This window comes from Leopardus geoffroyi, chromosome A1 (assembly GCF_018350155.1).
Source record: "Leopardus geoffroyi isolate Oge1 chromosome A1, O.geoffroyi_Oge1_pat1.0, whole genome shotgun sequence".
Classification (NCBI taxonomy): Eukaryota; Metazoa; Chordata; class Mammalia; order Carnivora; family Felidae; genus Leopardus; species Leopardus geoffroyi.
In genome coordinates this window covers 174,016,524-174,036,014 of record NC_059326.1, presented here as the reverse complement: position 1 = coordinate 174,036,014, position 19,491 = coordinate 174,016,524, and the positions used below count along the sequence as shown (strand labels likewise).

Genomic DNA, 19,491 nt, shown 5'->3' with positions numbered 1-19,491 from the left:
AAACCTACATGACTTTGGGCAATGACTTTTTAGATACAACACCGAAGACACAATCCATGAAAGAAATAATTGCTAAGCTGAATTTCATCAAAATTAAAAACTGCTCTGCGAAAGACCACATCAAGAGAATGAGAAGACAGGCCACAGACTGGGAGAAGACGTATGCAAAAGACACATATGAGAAAAGACTGTTATGAAAAATATACAAAGAACTCTTAAAAGTCAATAAGAAGATGAACAATCCAATTTAAAAATGGCAAAATATCTGGGGCACCTGGGTGGCTCAGTGGGTTAAGAAGCATCTGACTCTTGATTTCAGCTCGGGTCATGATCTCACAGTTTGTGAATTCTGACAGCATGGAGCCTGCTTGGGATTCTGTCTCCTTCTTTCTCTGCCCCTCCCTTGCTTGCTCTCTATCTCCCTCTTTCAAAATAAATAAAAATAAACTTCAAGTAAAATGGCAAAACACCTAAACAGACACCTCACCCAAGAAAGTATACAGATGGCAAGTAAGCATATGAAAAGATGTTCAACAACATATGTCATTAGGAAATTGCAAATTAAAACAAGGATGAGATATTACTACATTTGGATTTTAGAATAGCCAAAATCCAAAATACTGATTACACCAAATACTGGTGAAGATATATAGTAAAGGGAACTCTCATTAACTACTGCTGGGAATGCAAAATGGTACAGTCACTTTGGAAAACAGTTCAGTTTCTTACAAAACTAAACATATTCTTACCATAAGATCCAGCAATTGTGGTCCTTAGTATTTACCCAGATGAACTGAAAATTTATGTCCACACAAAAACCTGCACACAGATATTTATAGCAGCTTTATTTATAATTACCAAAACTGGGAAGCAACTAAGATGTTCATCAGTAAGTGAATGGATAAGTAAACTGTGGTACATCCAGACACTGGAATATTATTCGTTGCTAAAAAGAAATGAGCTATCAAGTCTTGAAAAGACATGGAGGAAACTTCAATGCATATTACTAAGGGAAAGAAGCCAATCTGAAAAGGTTACCTACTCTGTGATTCCAACAATATGACATTCTGGAGAAGTCATAACTATGGAGATAGTAAAAAGTTAGATCAGTGGTTGCTGGAGGTTAGTGGGAAGGGAGAGAAATAGGAGGAACTAATATTAAGGGTTTTCCAGGCATGTCATTATACATTTGTCAAACCCCATAGAATGTACAACACCAAGAGTGAACCCTAATGTAAACCATGGACTTTGGGTAATGATAATGGGTCAATGTTGATTCATCAGTTGTAACCAATGTGCCGTGGTGGTATTGGATGCCGATAGTGAGGGAGATTGTATGTGGGGAGAGGAGTATATGGGAATGCTCTGAAGTTTTTCAATTTTGCTGTGAACCTAAAGCTGCTTTAAAAACTAAAGTTTTATTAATTTACATAAAAGTTACATGTACTGAGGTGCCTGGGTAGCTCAGTTGGTTGAGCATCTGACTTCAGCTCAGGCCATGATCTTGCAGTTCCTGAGTTCGAGCCACACAATGGGCTTGCTGCTGTCAGTGCAGAGTCCACTAAGCTCTGCACTGTCCCCCATTCTCTCTGCTCCTCCCCTGCTTGCACTCTCTCAAAAAATAAACATTTAAAAAAAAGTTTTACGTACCAATCCAAGAAATTCAAATACTCTAAGGTAGTGTTAGTCCCCGGCTCATTATTTGCCAGTTTTTCTGGCTTTTGTCACGTTTTTAAAGTTGTTTGTTTTTAATCTCAGCCTTAGTAATTCAATTGAAGTGTAAATAACATTATAAGATATTTAAAGTATACATTGCGGTGATTCGATACACATATATATTGTGAAAGGCTTCCCTCCATTTGTTAATTAGCAACACTTTTATTTTCTTAATCAAAATTTCACACACTATAATTAAACTTTAATGTCATTCTGTCACATTTTCTAAAAATCCTCAGCATTTTAAATGAACAGATTAACGTAGAAAGATTTGCTATCCTACAATGCTGCATCTTTCTACACGATAGTGGTAGAATAGTGTTTTCATGAATTTAGGCATTTAGGATCCTTACTTAAATGGGCTTTTTTAAAGTTTTCTTCACGTGGGTCTTGAAATTTCCTAAGAAGTTTACTCCACAGACTTTTTAACTTTCTTTTTTTTTTTTTTTTTAAATATGTGTATAGGTGTGCATGAATGACTCATTCGGTAAGTGTCTGACTCTTGGTTTCAGCTCAGATCATGATCCCACGGTTTGTGAATTTAGGCCCCACGTCAGACTCTGCCCTGACAGTGCAGAGCCTGTTTGGGATTCACTCTCTCTGCCTCTCTCTCTGTCTCTCTCCTTCCCTCCCTCCTTCCCCCCACTCTTTCTCTCAAAATAGATAAGTAAACTTAAAAAAATATATATGTGTGTGTATAGATATACATTGCACGCACACACACACGGCGGCAGGGGAGGGAATGTATAAAGCAAACATATAGTAGAACAAATTAAGTTAAAGCCCATGCAGCCACATTGCCTGTATTATAAAAGTTGTGGATATGTTTCTTTGTTCAATGTATATTCTACCTCCATGACTTGCCACCCTCCTCCTCCCAACTACTTCCTAATTTTCATGATGCTCACTTGCTTTTCGCTATAGTTTTACTATATGTGTGTACCTAAATAATATAGTTTGCTTCTGCCTATTTTTGGACTTTATATGAACGGAATCTAAATGAAAACGCTATTTCTCTGTTCACATCATTTCTGATACCAAACGTGTGGGGAGTTTTTCCTTATAATAACTAATTCTCCAACTCTGGACATCACTGAGTGTCCCTGCAGTTTCACTCAATTCTGATACTACCTGGAATTAGTGCAGTCCCACATGACTGCCCCCCATACAGATGCCAGTCACAAGTAGTTGGGCCCCTAGTTACCCACCATTCTGTCCAACTTGGCTATAAGTTGGGGGTTCCCATGACCCCCTTCCTAAGTTTTGATAATAACAGCTCACAGAACTCAGGGAAACACTTTACTTACTATTACCAGTTTATTATAAAGGATGCAAGTGAACAGCCAGATGAAGAGGTACATAGGGCAAGGTCCAGAAGGGTCCCGAGTGCAGGAGCTTCTGACCCCCTGGAGTTTGAGGTACGCCTCCCTACTGGTATGTGGATGTATTCACCAACCTGGAAGCTCTCCAAACTGTTGCTTAGGATTTTTATGGAGGCTCCAGGACATGAGTCTTGTTGATTAAAATCGTTAGCCATTGGTGATTAACTCAATCTCCAGCTCCTCTCCCCTCCCCAGAGACTGAAGAAGTAGGGCCGAAAATTCTAACCCTCTAAACACCTGGTTGGTTCCTCTGACAACTAGCCCCAATCCTGAAGCTGTGTAGGGGTTTTCAGTCATTAGCAAACTCAGGTATGGTTGAAAGGGACCTATGAATAACAAAAGACAGTCCTCTTACCCTATCACTCAGCAAATTACAGGGGTTTATTGGAGTTCTGCCGGGAACCAGGGATAAGGGCCAAGACAGTAGTCCCCTCCTTTCTTCAGTTTCACTTTCTGAGGTTTCAGTGACCCAGGGTCAGGTGCAGTTTCTAAGACAATGACCCCCTTCTGACATATCATTAGAAGGTCCATAGTAGCCTAACACTTCATCACAACGCCTACATCCACCATTCACCTCACTCATCTCATCACATGGGCATTTTATCATCTCACATCGTCACAAAAAGTATGAGTATAGTACAAGAAGTTATTTTGAGACAGAAACCACAATCACATAACTTTTATTACAGTATATTGTTACAGTTGTTTCCTCGTATGAGTTATGGTCATTAATCTTTTACTTTGCCTAATTTAAAAATTAAATTTTATCATAGGAATGTATGCATAGGAGAAAACATGTAGGGTTCAGTATCATCTGCGATTTTACACCTTCACTGAGGGTCTTGGAAAGTATCCCCTGTGGACAAGGGGGGACTACTGTATATCACAATGTCACAGAATCATATTGTATGTTATTCTCTTTTGTTTTTCTTTTAGCTTCAATATTATGTTTATAAAATTAATCACTGTTGGGGTGCCTGGCTGGCTCAGTCAGTAGAGTGTGCAACTCTTGATCTCCGTGTTGTAAGTTCAAGCCCCAAGTTGGGTGTAGAGATTACTTAAAAAAAAAAAAAAATCTTCTAAAACAATTAATGTTATTGCATGTGCCTTTAATTAGTCATTTTCTTCTCTACATAGTATTCCCAAGTCAGTCACTGCCAAGTTCCTTCTAGTTTGTGCCTTGTTTTACAACTTTAAGGTACTTTTGATAAACAGTAAGTCCTAATTTTGATGTAGTCAAATATTCTTTTATGGTTTACCCTTTGTATCTTAAGAAATTCTTCCTTACACAAATATTATAAAAATGTTCTCTTGTTTTTTTTTTCCTAAAAATAATTTAATTGGGTTTTTCATTTCTTTAATAAATCTGAAATTGATTTATAATTTTGGCATGAAGTTAAGATCTGATTTCATTTTTCTCCCTGAATGGATAGTGGTACCATTTAAAGTTCCATCCTTTTCTTCATAATCTTTTTTTTTTTTTAAACACTTTTTATTTTAATTTTTTTTTAACGTTTATTTATTTTGAGACAGAGAGAGACAGAGCATGAACGGGGGAGGGTCAGAGAGAGATGGAGACACAGAATCCGAAGCAGGCTCCAGGCTCTGAGCCATCAGCCCAGAGCCCGACGCGGGGCTCGAACTCACCGCGAGATCGTGACCTGAGTTGAAGTCGGACGCTTAACCGACTGAGCCACCCAGGCGCCCCATTCTTCATAATCTTTAATACCACCTCTGACATAAATCAAATTTTTCTAAATGTATGGGTTTTTTTGTAAACTTGCTCTTCTGTCCATTTATCTGTTAGACTATCTAGTGCCAATACCACACTGTCTTCTTCAGAATTGTCTTGGCTATTCTTGGTCTTTTGTTTTTCAAGTTTTATTTTATTTTATTATTTTTTAATTTTTTAATGTTTATTCATTTTTGAAAGACAGAGACAGAGCACAAGCAGGGGTGGGGCAGAGAGAGAGGGAGACCCAGAATCTGAAGCAGGCTCTAGGCTCTGAGCTGTCAGCACAGAGCCCTATGTGGGGCTCAAACTCACGAACTGTGAGATCATGACCTGAGCCAAAGTCGGATGCTCAACCGACTGAGCCACCCAGGCGCCCCTTTCCTTTCAAATTTTAGAGTTAACTTCTAAGTTCCTCAGTAAAACCTGCTTAGACATTGAGATGGTACTGAATTTGTATGTCAGTTTGGGGAGAATGGCATATTTATTACATTGAGTCTTCTAATTCATGGACAGTGGTATATACTTTCATTTATTTAGGCCTATGTTAGTGTTCTTCAGTATGCTTCCATAATATTTTTTTGCACACGTCTTGCACATCTCTAGTTAAATTTGTTCCCAGGTACTGTGTTTGTCAGGATAAGCTATGTTACACTGTGGCTTAAAACAAGGTTTATTTCCATTCACACTACTACATGCCCATTGCAGGTGGGGTAGGGGAGGAGGGATGTCTGCATATCATAGTCCTATGGAGACACAGGCTGACAGAGTTGCCATTATCTTGAACACGGCCATAAGACAGACACATCAGAAGGAAAAGAAACCTTTGGAGCGTCTGCATCCAAAAAGGCCCAACCCAGGAGTAATACATGTTACTTCCTCTCATAATTTATTGGGCAGAATTAATCACATGACTCCACCTAGTCATGGGATTCAGGAACTACAGTCTACCATGTATCATGGAAATGTTCGGCAACCCACAAAAATAACTACCACATAATAAGTAAAACTTTTTTTTTTTAAAGGGGGGGGTCATCTGGGTGGCTCAGTCAGTTAAGTGTCAGTCTCTTGATTTCAGCTTAGGTTCTGATTTCATGGTTGTGGAATCAAGCCCTGCATCGGGCTCTGTACTGAGTGTGGAGCCTGCTTGGGATTTTCTCTCTCCCTCTCCTCCCCTCTCCTGCGCACATGCACACTCTCTCCCAAAATAAGTAAATAAATGTTTAAAAAAATAACTACCACCTGTAGTGTGTGTGTGCATATGTGCACATGCATGTGTATACAAATATATACACATTCATATACATGTATATGTTTTTTGTGTTGATATCATATGGATTGCCTAGAATTTTGCCCTAGATGGCATAATTCATATAGAATATAATATGAATGATTTCCCCTGAAGTTGTGAGATGTGGGAGTTATACAACATGAGGCTACTGTTGTTGAAGTATTAAAAAATGTAATTTTTATATCCAACAACCATGATAAATGCTCTTATTCTGATATTTATCTATAGATTCTTTTGAGTTTTTCATGTAAATAATCATATTATTCATGAAGGACAGTTTTATTTTCTAATCTTTACAATTTTTATATCGTGTTTTCCTGCACTGCATATACAACGTTGGTACACTGCTGAATAGAATTAGCAACAGTAAGCATCTTTGATGTGCTTCTGATTTTACAGGGAATGTTTTCAGTGTTTCAGTGTAACGTTTACTATATGTGCTTTGGAAATAACTTTTAATAGATAAGTATGTTTTCTTCTATTTCTACTTTGAGGGTTTTTTTTCCCCCTCTTTTTAAGAATGGATGTTGAATGTGTTATCAAATGCTTTTTGGCCTCTTCACATGATCATATGATTTTCTCCTTTATGTGATGAGTTATATTAATTGATTTTTTTTTTTAATGCTAAGCTAGCTGTGATTCCTAGGTAAACTCATCTCGGTTGTGCTGGATTTAGTTTAATAGTGTTTTGTTTAGAATTTTTATGTCTGTGTACACAAGTGATATTGACTTATAACATTTCCTTCTTTCAGATTTTGTATCAAGTGTATGCTAAGTCATAATAGGAGTCAGAGGTAGCCCTTCATTTTTTTATACCCTCAAATAACTTGTATAAAAATAGAATAATTTTTTCCTTGAATTTTTAGCAAAACTAAACAGGTGATTTCTAAAATCACCTTGACCTGGAGTTTTTTGATGGAAAAAATTTCAACTACTGATTTATTTTTTTATTGGTTAAAGGACTATATTGATTTTTTTTCTTTCTTCTTGAGTCAACTTAAAAATGTCTTTTCATTAAGGAAAATCTCAAACGTGAAAAATATAGCAAAATGTATAATGATCCCCCATGTACCCATCACACAGTTTCTTGAGTCAGTTTTGCTAAGCTTTATTTTTCCAGGGATTTATCTGTTTCATCCAAGTTCCCAAGTTTTTTCGACATAAAATTATTCATAACATCTTCTAATCTTTTTTATCTTAAAAACATCTGTAATTTTGTCCTATTTTCATTCTTAATATTGGTTATTTGTGCCTTTGTTCTCAAATTTCTTCTCAGATGTTTGCCAATTTTAATAATTTTTTAGAAGAACAACCTGTAACATTGTTGCACTTCTCTGCTGTGTTCTCTGTTTCATTCATTTCTGCTCTTGTTATTATTTCCTCTGTTTTGCTTTCTTTGGGGTATTTTTTCCTTTTTCTGCTATCAAAAGGTTTGTGCTTAGCACGTTAATTTTCTTCCATTCCACTTTTCTAATTAAGTGTGTAAGTGTGCATTTTTTTCTACATAGTGATTCTGCATGCCACATTTTAATAACTGGTATTTTTGTTATTGTTCAGTTCTAAAATTTCTCTAATTTGTGATTCCTCCTTTGACCTATTTGCAGTTATATGGAGTTTTTCCTAGTTATTCTTTTGTGCTGCTTCCTAGCCTAATAGTATTTTGGCCTGAGTGATAATCTTTTTGACATTGACTAAGATGTACTTTGACTCCTGGTTTGTGGTCAATTTTTGTAAATATTTCGTGTAATTGTGAATATCTATTCTGAATCCTTCAGATGAAGCTTACTAAATGTGTTCAAATCTTGGGGTACCTGGGTGGCTCAGTCGGTTAAGTGTCCAACTCTTGATTTCAGGTCAGGTCATGATCTCGCAGTTCATGAGTTCAAGCCCTGTGTCACGCTCTGCACTGACAGTGTAAAGCCTGCTGGGATTCTCTCTCCCTGCCCCACCCCACCCCCTCTCTTTTTCTCTCTGTCTCTCAAAATAAAAACTTTTAAAAAAGTGTTCAAATCTTTTGTATCCATAATAATTTTTTTGTTTGAGTAATCTATCAATGAAGAAAGACATGTAAAAGTTTCTTACAATGACTGGATATTCCTTTTTCTCCTTGTATCTGTTTTTGCTTTATGGAGACTGTTATTAGGCATATAGTTTTAAAATTATTATATCTTGATGAAAAAGTCTTTTAATGTACAGTAGCCTCTTTATCTCTAGTAACACTATTTTCCTTGAAATCTAGTTTGTCTGACATTAATATAGGTACACTGGCTTTCTTTTTGGTCAGTTTTTCTTGTTATAACCTCTCCCGTGTTTTTACATTTGTATATAATTTCTCGCTTTTATTAGGTTGGTTGATCAGAGTATCTAGCTAGCCCTTCTGATCAGAAATGGAACTTTTTTTTTAAATACTGGATTTACTAATACTTCATAGAGAATATTTGCATTCATATTCATCAATAAGATTGATGGATAATTAGGCTATTAATTTTCATCCACACTGAGACAGTTTTGAGAGTTGAAAGGGAGTACAATATTTTAACATGTGTATGGCACAGAGATTGATTTTAGTACCATGGGCAGGTGTCATTAGGGTTTATGAAGTACCTAATCATTTTGGCAAGGAATGGAGGTAAAGATAGGAGGTTTTCCAATAATGAACCTAGTTAGGGCTCAGACTTACACTGTTGGTTTTATAACTGTTATTGCATTACTCTACATGTCTGACTATAAGGTAATTATATATTGAATGAAGTTGTACAGAGAAAAAAGGAAACGGACTTGGGTTTGAATGTGTGTGTCTGTGACTTAATTGTATAATCCTTAGGTAATGACCTAACTCCTCTGAACTCCATTTTCCCCATCTGTGTAGTGGAGATTATAAGGCCTACCTGACAGGGATATTGTGAAAGTTAAAGATACGTGCAAGCACTCAACATGTTCTTAGCACATAGTAGATTCTCTTATATTAGCTTACCTTCTTTAGTTTCTGTTGTAAGTAAGTAAGTTGCTTTTCCAAACAAAGGTTGCTTTTTCCCTTGTGACTTAAGGTTGCAATCTTCCCTACAACTCCCCTATTTACCTTGGATCAGAAAAAATTTCCCACTATGCCCTCAGTTATATGCATGTGGCATTTGGATAATTTAAGATGGTATAGAAATTGACAGATTGACAGTAGCAAAATTTGACCAAAGGAAATACTAATGCTTATGGTATATAAAATGTATAAATTTTCAGTGAAGTGAAGAGGTAAAATACGATTATCCTTAAAAGCTCAGATGCAGATCTTCTTAGATAAAGCAAAGGCTCCCTACTTGACCACTTATATTCTCATAATATTTTAACAGGACTTCATTGACTTAACCAGAGAAACCAGACCAAGGGCAAAGGATCGCAATGGACTCTGTGTGATTGACCTGACAAGAACTGAAGAAGAAAATAGACCTATTGCCACTCTTGACTTGACCCTAGAACCTATTGCTCCTTCCCAGAAGGAGCCAGCCAGTCTTCAGACATGTGCCAGCCTCTCCAGCAAAGAGGTGATGGAAGGGCGGGTAGACAGAAGCTCTCGGCCTGCAGCACGGAGAATCATTAACAGCGATCCCGTGGATTTGGACCTTTTGGAAGAAACTGCATTTGAAGGTCCACAACCTCCTACATCCGTCAGTGGGGACTCTATTTATGCAGCAGAGCCAAATTGCAGCTCAACTGCATTCAAAGGTGACCTTGGCTTCTTGGCAAGCCTACAGCTATCTTCAGATGTTCACTCCCATTCCCCAACAAGCAATAATGGTAGCAGCAGCAATCAGAGGGCACCCTTGTCAACCCCACAGCAAGATGTGCCTTGCCCACCACAAGCCTTGCCATGCCCACTGCGAGCCTTGCCATGCCCACTGCGAGCCTCACCCTGTCCACCACGAGCCTCCTCGTGCCCACCACGAGCCTTGTCATGCCCACCAAAAACCATGCAGTGCCAACTACAAGCTTTGCCTCACCCGCCTCAAGAAGTTCCGTGCCCTCCTCAAGAGACGCCATGCCCTCAGCAGAATGTGCCAAGCCCACCTCAAGACTCATCGTGGCGACCTCAGTACTCACCCAGCCCACCTCAAGACTCACTGTGCCCACCTCAAGACTCTCTGGGCCTACCTCAAGATGTACCAGGCCCACCTCAAAACATATCATATCCACAAGATGCGGCACACTTACGGGATATGCCACAGTCACTGGGAGATGTGGCACAGTCATCAAGAGACACACCACAGTCACCAGAAGACGTGCCACGGTCACCAAGACATGTGCCACAGTCACCAGTAAGCATGTCACAGTCACCATCAGACATGCCACAGTCACCAGCAGATGCGCCACAGTCACCAGAAAGCGTGCCACGTTCGCCTGGAGAAGTCCCACACTTCCCAGGAGATATGTTCCGTTCAGCTGGAGACATGCCTTGCTTGCCAGGAGACATGCTACACTCACTTGGAGATTTGCCTCACTTACGACAAGACTGGCCTGACCCTCCCCAAAATGATACACAGAACCATGACATCCCTATGGAAGTCTCAGCTCCGTCTTCTCCAAGGTCCTCTCCCAGTCCACAGTCTCCACAGTTTGAAACTTCCTTAGAGAAAGTTCCTTGGCTCTCTGCTACAGAAACACCAGCTAGAAAAGAGAGATCACTGTCAGAGCCTGCTAACCCCGAGTCTGCCCAGGTACAAGCACGAACACCACAAGGTGGGTTATACAGCAGACCATGCCTGCATAGACTGAAGTACTTCTTACGACCTCCAGTGCATCACCTCTTCTTCCAGACACTAATACCAGATAAAGACACAAGAGAGGTGAGCTAATATGTCTTCCCCTAGGGATTAGGTGTCCTTTGTATAGGCCTAGCATAAATACGCATGAAAGAACAGGCCCAGTATAACTTTGATATTTTTATCTTTCCTCCACTTGTGGAACCATCTAGTGTAGTCAGACCTGGGTTCAAATTTCACCCCCACAGTGAAAAACTGGCACTGTAGAAGTCACTTTACCTTTCTGAGCCTTAGCTTCTTTCCTATATGTAAAATGGAGATAAAAACATACCTCACAGGATCATTAAATGACATAACATATGTAAAAGTGTCTGTTAGAGTGTCTGGCTCATTATAGGTCTTCATCAAATACTTCTCTTCAATTCCTATGCCTTTCCCTTCCTGATGCCCTTATTACAGCTCCCAAATCACAGAAATAGTGAGACCCTTGACACTTCAGTACTTCCAAAATTATTACTTTCTGACTTTTGAGGAGGAAATTCAGTTTTAAGATTTTAATGGGAGGGGCACCTGGCTGGCTCAGTCAGTTAAGCAACCAAGTCTTGATTTCAGCTCAGGTTATGATCTCACAGTTCATGAATTCGAGCCTGACCCCCCTCCCACCCCATTGGGTTCTGTACTGACCGTGCGGAACCTGCTTGGGAGTCTCTGTCTCCTTCTCTCTCTGCCCCTCCCCTCTTCATGAGTGCATGCACACTTCCTCTCTCTCTCTCTCTCAAAAATAAATAAACATTAAAAAAAAGATTTTAATGGAAATGCTACTTCCCATGGGTCTTTATTAAGCTGTGAGAACTAAACCAGATGCTTTTCTTAGCAGATGTAAGAAAAAGTTTGTGGCTAGGTTTTACAATATGAAGCTGTTTTTTCATCATCCGTAACCATATTCTCAATGTTAAGAAGACTGGTTTGAGGGGCACCTGTGTGGCTCAGTTGGTTAAGCCTCTGACTCTTGATTTCAGCTCAGGTCATGATCTCATGGTTCATGAAGTCAAACCCCAAGTCAGGCTCTTCACCAATGCAGAGCCTGCTTGGAATTCTCTCTCTTTCTCTCTCTCTTTGCCCCTCCCTGGCTCAGGCTCACTCTCCCTCACAATAAATAAATATATAAACCTTAAAAAAAAAAAAAAAAAAAAGACTGGCTTGAGGTAGTCCATGAATTCAGAAGGTGCATTCTTGGAGCAATCAGGAATCCCATGTAGCCTGTATCAGGCATTCACATCGATTTGGCCTTGAAGATTGAATTTTTTTCTCTCATTTTAATTGTTGTTGTATCTTCTGATACGTTTTATGTCTTCTCTTTCTGAATGACTCTCCCCAAATACCCTAGCTCATTCTCTTTATTCCTGTGGGTTTGCCTCAGGATGGTGATATATCAGTCCATCATCAAGAGCATTTGGAGGACTTGAGAGAGTTTGTGTTTCCTTAGTCAAGGCCGTAGTGCTTTGTAAGTGCTGCACAAAGTAGCGAGGCCACCAGTAGATGCAAATGGGACACCACATCCCCTTTCTGTGTAAACACAGCTTGGATTATAAGATGGCAGTTAGGCCAAACAAAGGAGATTTTTCTTCCTCATCTTTATTTCTTACCTTAAAGAACTTCGGCCATCTAGAATCCATCTGTAAATCTTTTTGGTCTCTCCTATTATTTCTTTTGGGCTTTTAATAAGTACTTCTTCAACCAGGTCGTTTTCCCTCCAGAACTTCTTAGCCAGTCCCCACGCTGCCTGCCGCCTACCAGCCTTTGGCCTTAACTCCTCTGAGTCTTTCTTTGTTTACTCTAAAATAAGTCATAATGCTCATATCATAAAGTTGTTTGACCTAAAAGTAAATGCATAAAGCACAAAGCCACCTTTCAAGGCCTAAAGAAATACTTTGTAAGTCTTAGTTCCCCTTAAGTATATGGGCATCAAAAGAATTTGTAAACTTTATCTGCTGTAGATGTCCCCATTTGTAGGCAAGAAATGCATAATATAGGTTCAAATATAGGTAAAGTGCCTCACATGTGAAATAGTCACAAAAGCAATATTGTTTGTTCTTCTCTTCTCTGGCTCTTAATTTTCATTACATGACATGTACAGTATTGGTCTCTGATCAGTGAAATAAAGGGTTACCCTTAGGTGATTTGAGGCATAAGGAAAGCTAACTAGACTTCTCTGGAAGATTTTCTGGAAGGACAATTCTAGTCATCACTGTTTTACTGTCATATATAAGCTGTCAGACCTTTGGTTGATGTTTTAAATTTAATACTTGGGGTGCCTGAGCGGCTCAGTCAGTTGAGCATCCAGCTCTTGATTTTGGCCCAGGTCATGATCCCAGGGTCATGAGATCAAACCCCACATCGGATCCGCACTGGACATGGAGCCTGCTTAAGATTTTCTCGCGGTTCCTGGGTGGCTCAGTCGGTTAAGGGTCCGACTTCAGCTCAGGTCATGATCTCGCGGTTCATGAGTTCGAGCCCCGCGTCGGGCTCTGTGCTGACACCTCAGAGCCTGGAGCTTGTTTCAGATTCTGTGTCTCCCTTTCTCTCTGACCCTACCCCGTTCATGCTCTGTCTCTCTCTGTCTCAAAAATAAATAAATGTTAAAAAAAAATTTTTTTTTAAACAGATTTTCTCTTTCTTTCTCTGCCCCTCTTCCCCACTCATGCGCACGCTCTCTCTCGCTCTCTCTCCCTCTCTGTAAAATTAAAAAAATAATGAGTAAAATAATAAGTTTAATACTTATTCTCAGACCTTAAAAATAATACTTGCTGCTCAGTTGCCTTTTTATACATAGGCATTTAAAATCTTTTAATGGGGATTTTTAACAAAAATATATTTATTATTATTGGTTTTGTTGTTGAGAGGTAGTATGAATTTAGAGGGTAGATATGGGGTTATGCCACCCATGTGTGAAACCAGCTTCTGACATTTGTTGCATAACAAGTCCTTACTCTCTAAACCTCAGCTTCCTTATCTATATAATAGGAATAATAATAGTAGTAGTAGGGTTGTGAGAATTAAGATGAAGATAAGTCAAATGTTCAAAAATTATCGTCATTATTGTTATTATATTCTGATGTCAGAAAACTTTTTCATGTTTTTCCTTTTGATTCTGAAAGTAGTATGTATCTATCATGGAAACATACAGAAGAACGTATAGAGGCAAAACATCTGTAATTCCAGCACCCCAGATAATAGAAAACCACTTTTCACATATTCTCTCCCAGTCTTTATATACATACTTTTGGGAAGTGGGAGGGAAGCAACTTAACTTTTACTGTTGACAGTAAATCAATAAAACGGGATCTTATTTTAACAATAAAACATATTTAAAGCATCTTTCGGGCCACCTGGGTGGCTCAATTGGTTAAGCGTCCGACTTCAGCTCAGGTCATGATCTCACAGTTCGTGGGTTTGAGCCCCACATCAGGCTCTGTGCTGACAGCTCAGAACCTGGAGCCTGCTTGGGATTCTGTGTCTCCCTCTCTTTATCTAAGTATCTGATAATAGTATCACAACTACCCTATCTTCCCACCTTCACTCCAAAATCTACTTAGGCTAGCTCTTGACTCTTGTGCTTCTTTTCTGTGCTTTTAGCACAGATGAAATCATATTATATGTAGAACTTTGAATTCTTATTTTTTAACTTAAGTATTTTTCCATGTCGTTGAAAGTTTTTTAGATAAGGCTTTTCAGTCTTTTTATTTTTTATTAATTTTTCAAATGCATGGAAAATTTTGCTGTCTTGAATCTGTTTCAGATCCTGTGTATATATGTCTATAGAAACCTGTTCTAATTGGTTTATTTTTATCTCTACAGAGTAAAAGTCAAAAATTAGAACCAATTCCTCATCGAAGACTAAGAATGGTAACAAACACCATTGAAGAAAATTTTCCCCTGGGGACTGTGCAGTTTTTGATGGACTTTGTGTCACCCCAGCATTACCCACCCAGAGAAATTGTGGCTCACATCATCCAGAAAATCCTGCTCAGTGGCTCTGAGACCGTGGATGTACTGAAGGAGGCCTATATGCTTCTCATGAAAATTCAACAGTATGAACCTTTGATGTTGGTGAATCTCCTAGAGAATCTGGACTCAGGGCACATCTTTCTCTTGCCTGAGCTTGATTGAGCTAACCAATTAGAGAGGGTGACTTAGTGTATTAGTGTTATTTGGATTGCAACTAATGGGAAACCCAATCCAAACTGGCTGTAACAGCTGATAAAAGAGAATTTAATTATTCATTTTACTAGAAGCCTAGGAATAAGACTTAATTCAGTTCAGAATGGTTACCAGGATCCATTTCCCTGCTTTGCTTCTCTCTTGAGGCTCCACATAGTAGTCTTCTCAGCCTCCAGCTTTTATGAGAGAAAGCCCACTTCCTTTATAATCACACAAAAGTTCTGAAATTTAGTCTTGTAGGCTTTAATTGCAATAACATAGGACATGAGCCCATTTTTGAACCAATCACTGAACTGAGGGATAGAATATCATGATTGGCTCAATATACTTCATGGGCTGGGATCCTGGTAGGGTAAAGCTAATGGGCTAATAGTAATAAAGAGTTGCTTTCTTCAAGGCAAAATTGGGGTGCTAATGTCTTCCAAAAGAGAAGTGAATACTGGGTAGCAAAAAAACTGAAGTTCTACTACCGTCAGATGACATGGTATCATGTCAAAGGATAGACAAAAGCAGTGAGGATAAGAGGAGGTTTTTTTGTTTCTGTCATCTTCCAGATCCCATCCCTTCTTCCACTATACCCTCTAGAATTCTAATTGATGTCCCTTGAATTTCAGGCTACATCCAGCTAATGCCAAGACAGTGGAGTGGGACTGGAAGCTGCTCACTTATGTCATGGAGGAAGAGGTAACATAACAATTATGAAGGTGTATCTTTTGCATAGGAAGTTTTAACTAGAAACGAAAGTGATGACAAATCTGGTAGTAAAGTCTTTGCCATTATTCCATCCTTATATTCCCACCCTCACCAAAAAACTCCTTTTGAAATGGTATGTGCTGTCTTCCAATTCAAAATTGAGTACCTTCACTTATCCCTCTTCTTCTTGAGATCCCATTGAAAATAATAGTAGATGAATAGTGAAAGATATAAATCCATGGCAATGAAAATAAGGGGAAGGGCAATAGATTTGAATGAAAACTAGAAGAACTAAAGGAAATGTAAGTGTTGACTGGTGAAGCTAGGCAGAGAAAGCCATAGGCTGTAATACATCTAGAGGTGGCTGCAGTCAAGGAGAAAGGAAATCTCCCTTTAGAGTAAAGAGGTTTTCAACTCAGAAACACAATATATACAAGAGGGTTAGAGTCAGATGTGGGCTGTAAATCTGTTGAAAGTGTGCAGATAGAACTGACAGTCTTTCCATTCTTGAGTACAGAAAGTTCAGTCACCAGGTTACCTACCCTTCAGGCAAAAAGTCAGAGGACTTATTTTCTAAAGACATTGAATGAAACATCCATCATAAACAAAGGCACCTAGTATAGAGTTGGTGCTGCAGAAAAGAAGTCTTCTGCATTCTGACTTTTAGGGATCCCTAAATGGCCAGCATTCTGTCTGCTCACCCAGAGCACTTGGATGGAACAAATTATTTTCAGCTTAGAATTCCATACTCAACAAAACTATTAGTCAAGTATGAGTGTAACATAAAGACATTTCCAGACATGTGGGAACTTGAAAAAATATCCTCACACCCATTTCTTCAGCTACCTAAAGGTATGCATCTAAAGAAGAAGGGATTAAGAAAGAGGGTGGCACAGGATCCAGGGAACACTAGATCTAATCCAAGAGAATAATACAGAGAATTCCTAAAATTATGGTGAATAGTAGACCTACAAAGCAGTCAGTCCAGATTGGAGCAGAATAATTGAGGGCTTTAAGAATGATCTGGGAAACATCACCTAGATGATAAACAAGCTCCAGGCTATTGTTCTCCATGGAGACACCAAATTAAGAAAAACATACGGACCAGAATACTTTTGTGAAAACTCTGGAGATCAGTTGAGAAGCCTCAGTACCCAGGAGAATGCATAATCGAGAAGGGGCTCAATGAAAGGAGTAGGAAGATTTGTGTTATTTGGTGTGCCCATGCCCCTCCCCCGACCCTACTTATCATGGTGCATCTGGAAGGAAACTTCACATGCCCCGGCTCCTCCCTCAAGATGGAAACAAAAAAGTGGACTTTGAGCCAGTGTCCTGGCTTGTTAGGGAGCTGCACAAGGGACAGTTGTTTTCTCACCCAACTCAGATCACTGATGGGAATAGTGGTATAGTTTGGAAGCTGCTGAAAAGACAGGTGAGCACTGCCACATGTTAGAGCTGCAAGGAGTATGCAGTTCCACAGGCAGGTACCAGGGAAGCAAGAGATTGTGGCTCCTGAGACAAAGGCAAGCCATTTGGGAAATTAAGACAGATAAAAGCACACACTCAGTGCAGAGCCTGACCTGGGGCTAGATCTCACAACCATGAGATCATGACCTGAGCTGAAATCAAGAGCTGGATGCTTAAATGGTGCCCCCCTGACAAAAGAGTGTTTTTGAACTATCTTAAAAATGTACAAGGAACTAAAAGAGAGCAGAGATAGACAACTAACTGCAGCATGAAAATTATGTGTGAACAAAATGAGAGTATTAAACAAGAAACTATTAGAATCAAACATATTCTGGACCTGAAAAGTGTAACTGAATTGAAAAATTCACTAGAAGGATTCAACAGCGTACTTGACTAGGCAAAAGAAAACTGGCAATGAACTTGAAGACAGGTCATTTGAAATCATTGAGACAGAAAAGCAAAAAGAAAATACAATGAAGAAAATTGTAGAGAGCCTAAGGGACCATGGGACATTATTAAGTGGGCCATATATGTATTATGAGAGCCCCAGAAGAAGAGAGAAAGGGGCAGAGAACTTACTTAAGAAAATAATGACCCCAAACTCCCCAAACCTGAGGAAAGAAATGGATATACAGATTTGTGAAGTTCAACTCCAATGAAGTTAAACCAGAGACCCACACCAAGACACATTAAATCAAGTGTCAAAAGTTAACAAAAGGTAAAGCCAGAATCTTGAAAACAGCAAGAAAAAAGTGGCTCACCGCATGCAAGGTTTTTAGCAGAATCTTGCAAGTCACAAGGCAGTTGGATGACATATTCAAAATGCTGAAGGAAAAAAAGCTCTTAACCAAAAATACTATATCTGGCCAAACCATCCTTCAAAAATGAGGGAGAGCAGCAGGAGAGAAGCAACACATCACATACCAGGTCTCAATAAGATTATCAGCAGATTTCTCATCAGAAATTTTGGAGGCCAGAAGGTAGTGGGCTAATATATTCAAAGTGCTAAAGAATAAAACTCAGCCAAGAGTTCCATGTTCAACAAAGCTGCTTTTCAAAAATGAGGCAGAAATAAAGACCTCCCTAGATAAACAAAAGCTGAGGGAGTTCATTTCCACTAGCCCTGCCCAGCAAAAAAAGCCTAAAGGGAGTCCTGCAGAGTAAAATGAAACACTGAACAGTAACTTGAGCCATATGAAGAAACAAAGATGTCAATAAAGGTAAATACATGGACAATTACAAAAACTATGATTGTAATAACAATTTATAATGTTTGGTTTTCCATATGGCTAAGTGACTAATACAAGTTTCATAATTATTAGTCTAAAAGCTAGTATTACTATAACTTTGAAACTCCGCATTTTGCTTTCTATGTAATGAAAGACACTAATGCATTTAAAAGAATTTTTAATTTGTTTTGTATGAAGATGTAGTTATGTGACATCAACAACCAAAACAGTAAGGGACAGAGCTGTAAAGGAACAGTTTTTATATGTTATTGAAGTTAAGCTTGTACAAATTCAAATTAGAGTATTTTAACTTCAGAATATTAAATGTAATTATGATGGTAACCACAAAGACAATAGCTAGAGACACAAAAGGAAGCAACAAAGGAATTTAAACATTTCACTACAAAAAATCAACTAACAACAAAAGACAATAATGCAGGAAATGAGGGACAAAAAAGCTATACGGCATGTAGAAAACAGCACAATGACACAAGTGCATCCTTCCGTATCAGTAATTGCTTTTTATTATTTTTTTAAGTAATCTCTACACCCAACAGGGGGCTCAAACTTATAACCCTGAGATCAAGAGTCACACTCTCTAGGGTGAGCCTGGGTGGCACAGTCAGTTTAGCATCCAACTTCAGCTCAGGTCATGATCTCACAGCTCATGAGTTCGAGCCCTTTGTTGGGCTCTGTGCTGACAGCTCAGAGCCTGGAGCCGGCTTCTGATTCAGTGTCTCCGTCTGTCTCTGCTCCCACACCACTCATGCTGTGTCTCTCCTTCAAAAATAAATAAACATTAAAAAAAAAAAGTCCTATTCTTTACTGACTGACCCTCTTTCCTTATAAGCAATTACTTTAAAATGTAAATGTAAATGGGGTAAACTCTCCAATCAAAAGACACAGATTGGCATGATCCAACTACATGCTATCTACAAAAAACACTTTAGATCCAAAGACACAAGTAGATTCAAAGTGAAAGAATGGGAGAAGATATTCCATGCAAGTA

General features: G+C 38.9%; 1 protein-coding gene across 2 annotated transcripts in view; it reads left to right on the top strand.

Moving 5' to 3' along the window:
- The window catches only part of SIMC1 (SUMO interacting motifs containing 1), an 80,430-nt gene that overhangs the window by 26,599 nt on the left and 34,340 nt on the right, over positions 1-19,491 (top strand). Inside the window, exons 2-4 of one of the 2 annotated variants that reach the window (XM_045500953.1) lie at positions 9,466-10,956; positions 14,731-14,963; positions 15,708-15,777. In XM_045500953.1, the coding sequence (XP_045356909.1) occupies positions 9,466-10,956; positions 14,731-14,963; positions 15,708-15,777 (1,794 nt within the window). Of the gene's footprint in view, positions 1-9,465; positions 10,957-14,730; positions 14,979-15,707; positions 15,778-19,491 lie in introns of both variants that reach the window. The other variant, XM_045500952.1, reaches the window with a different exon arrangement.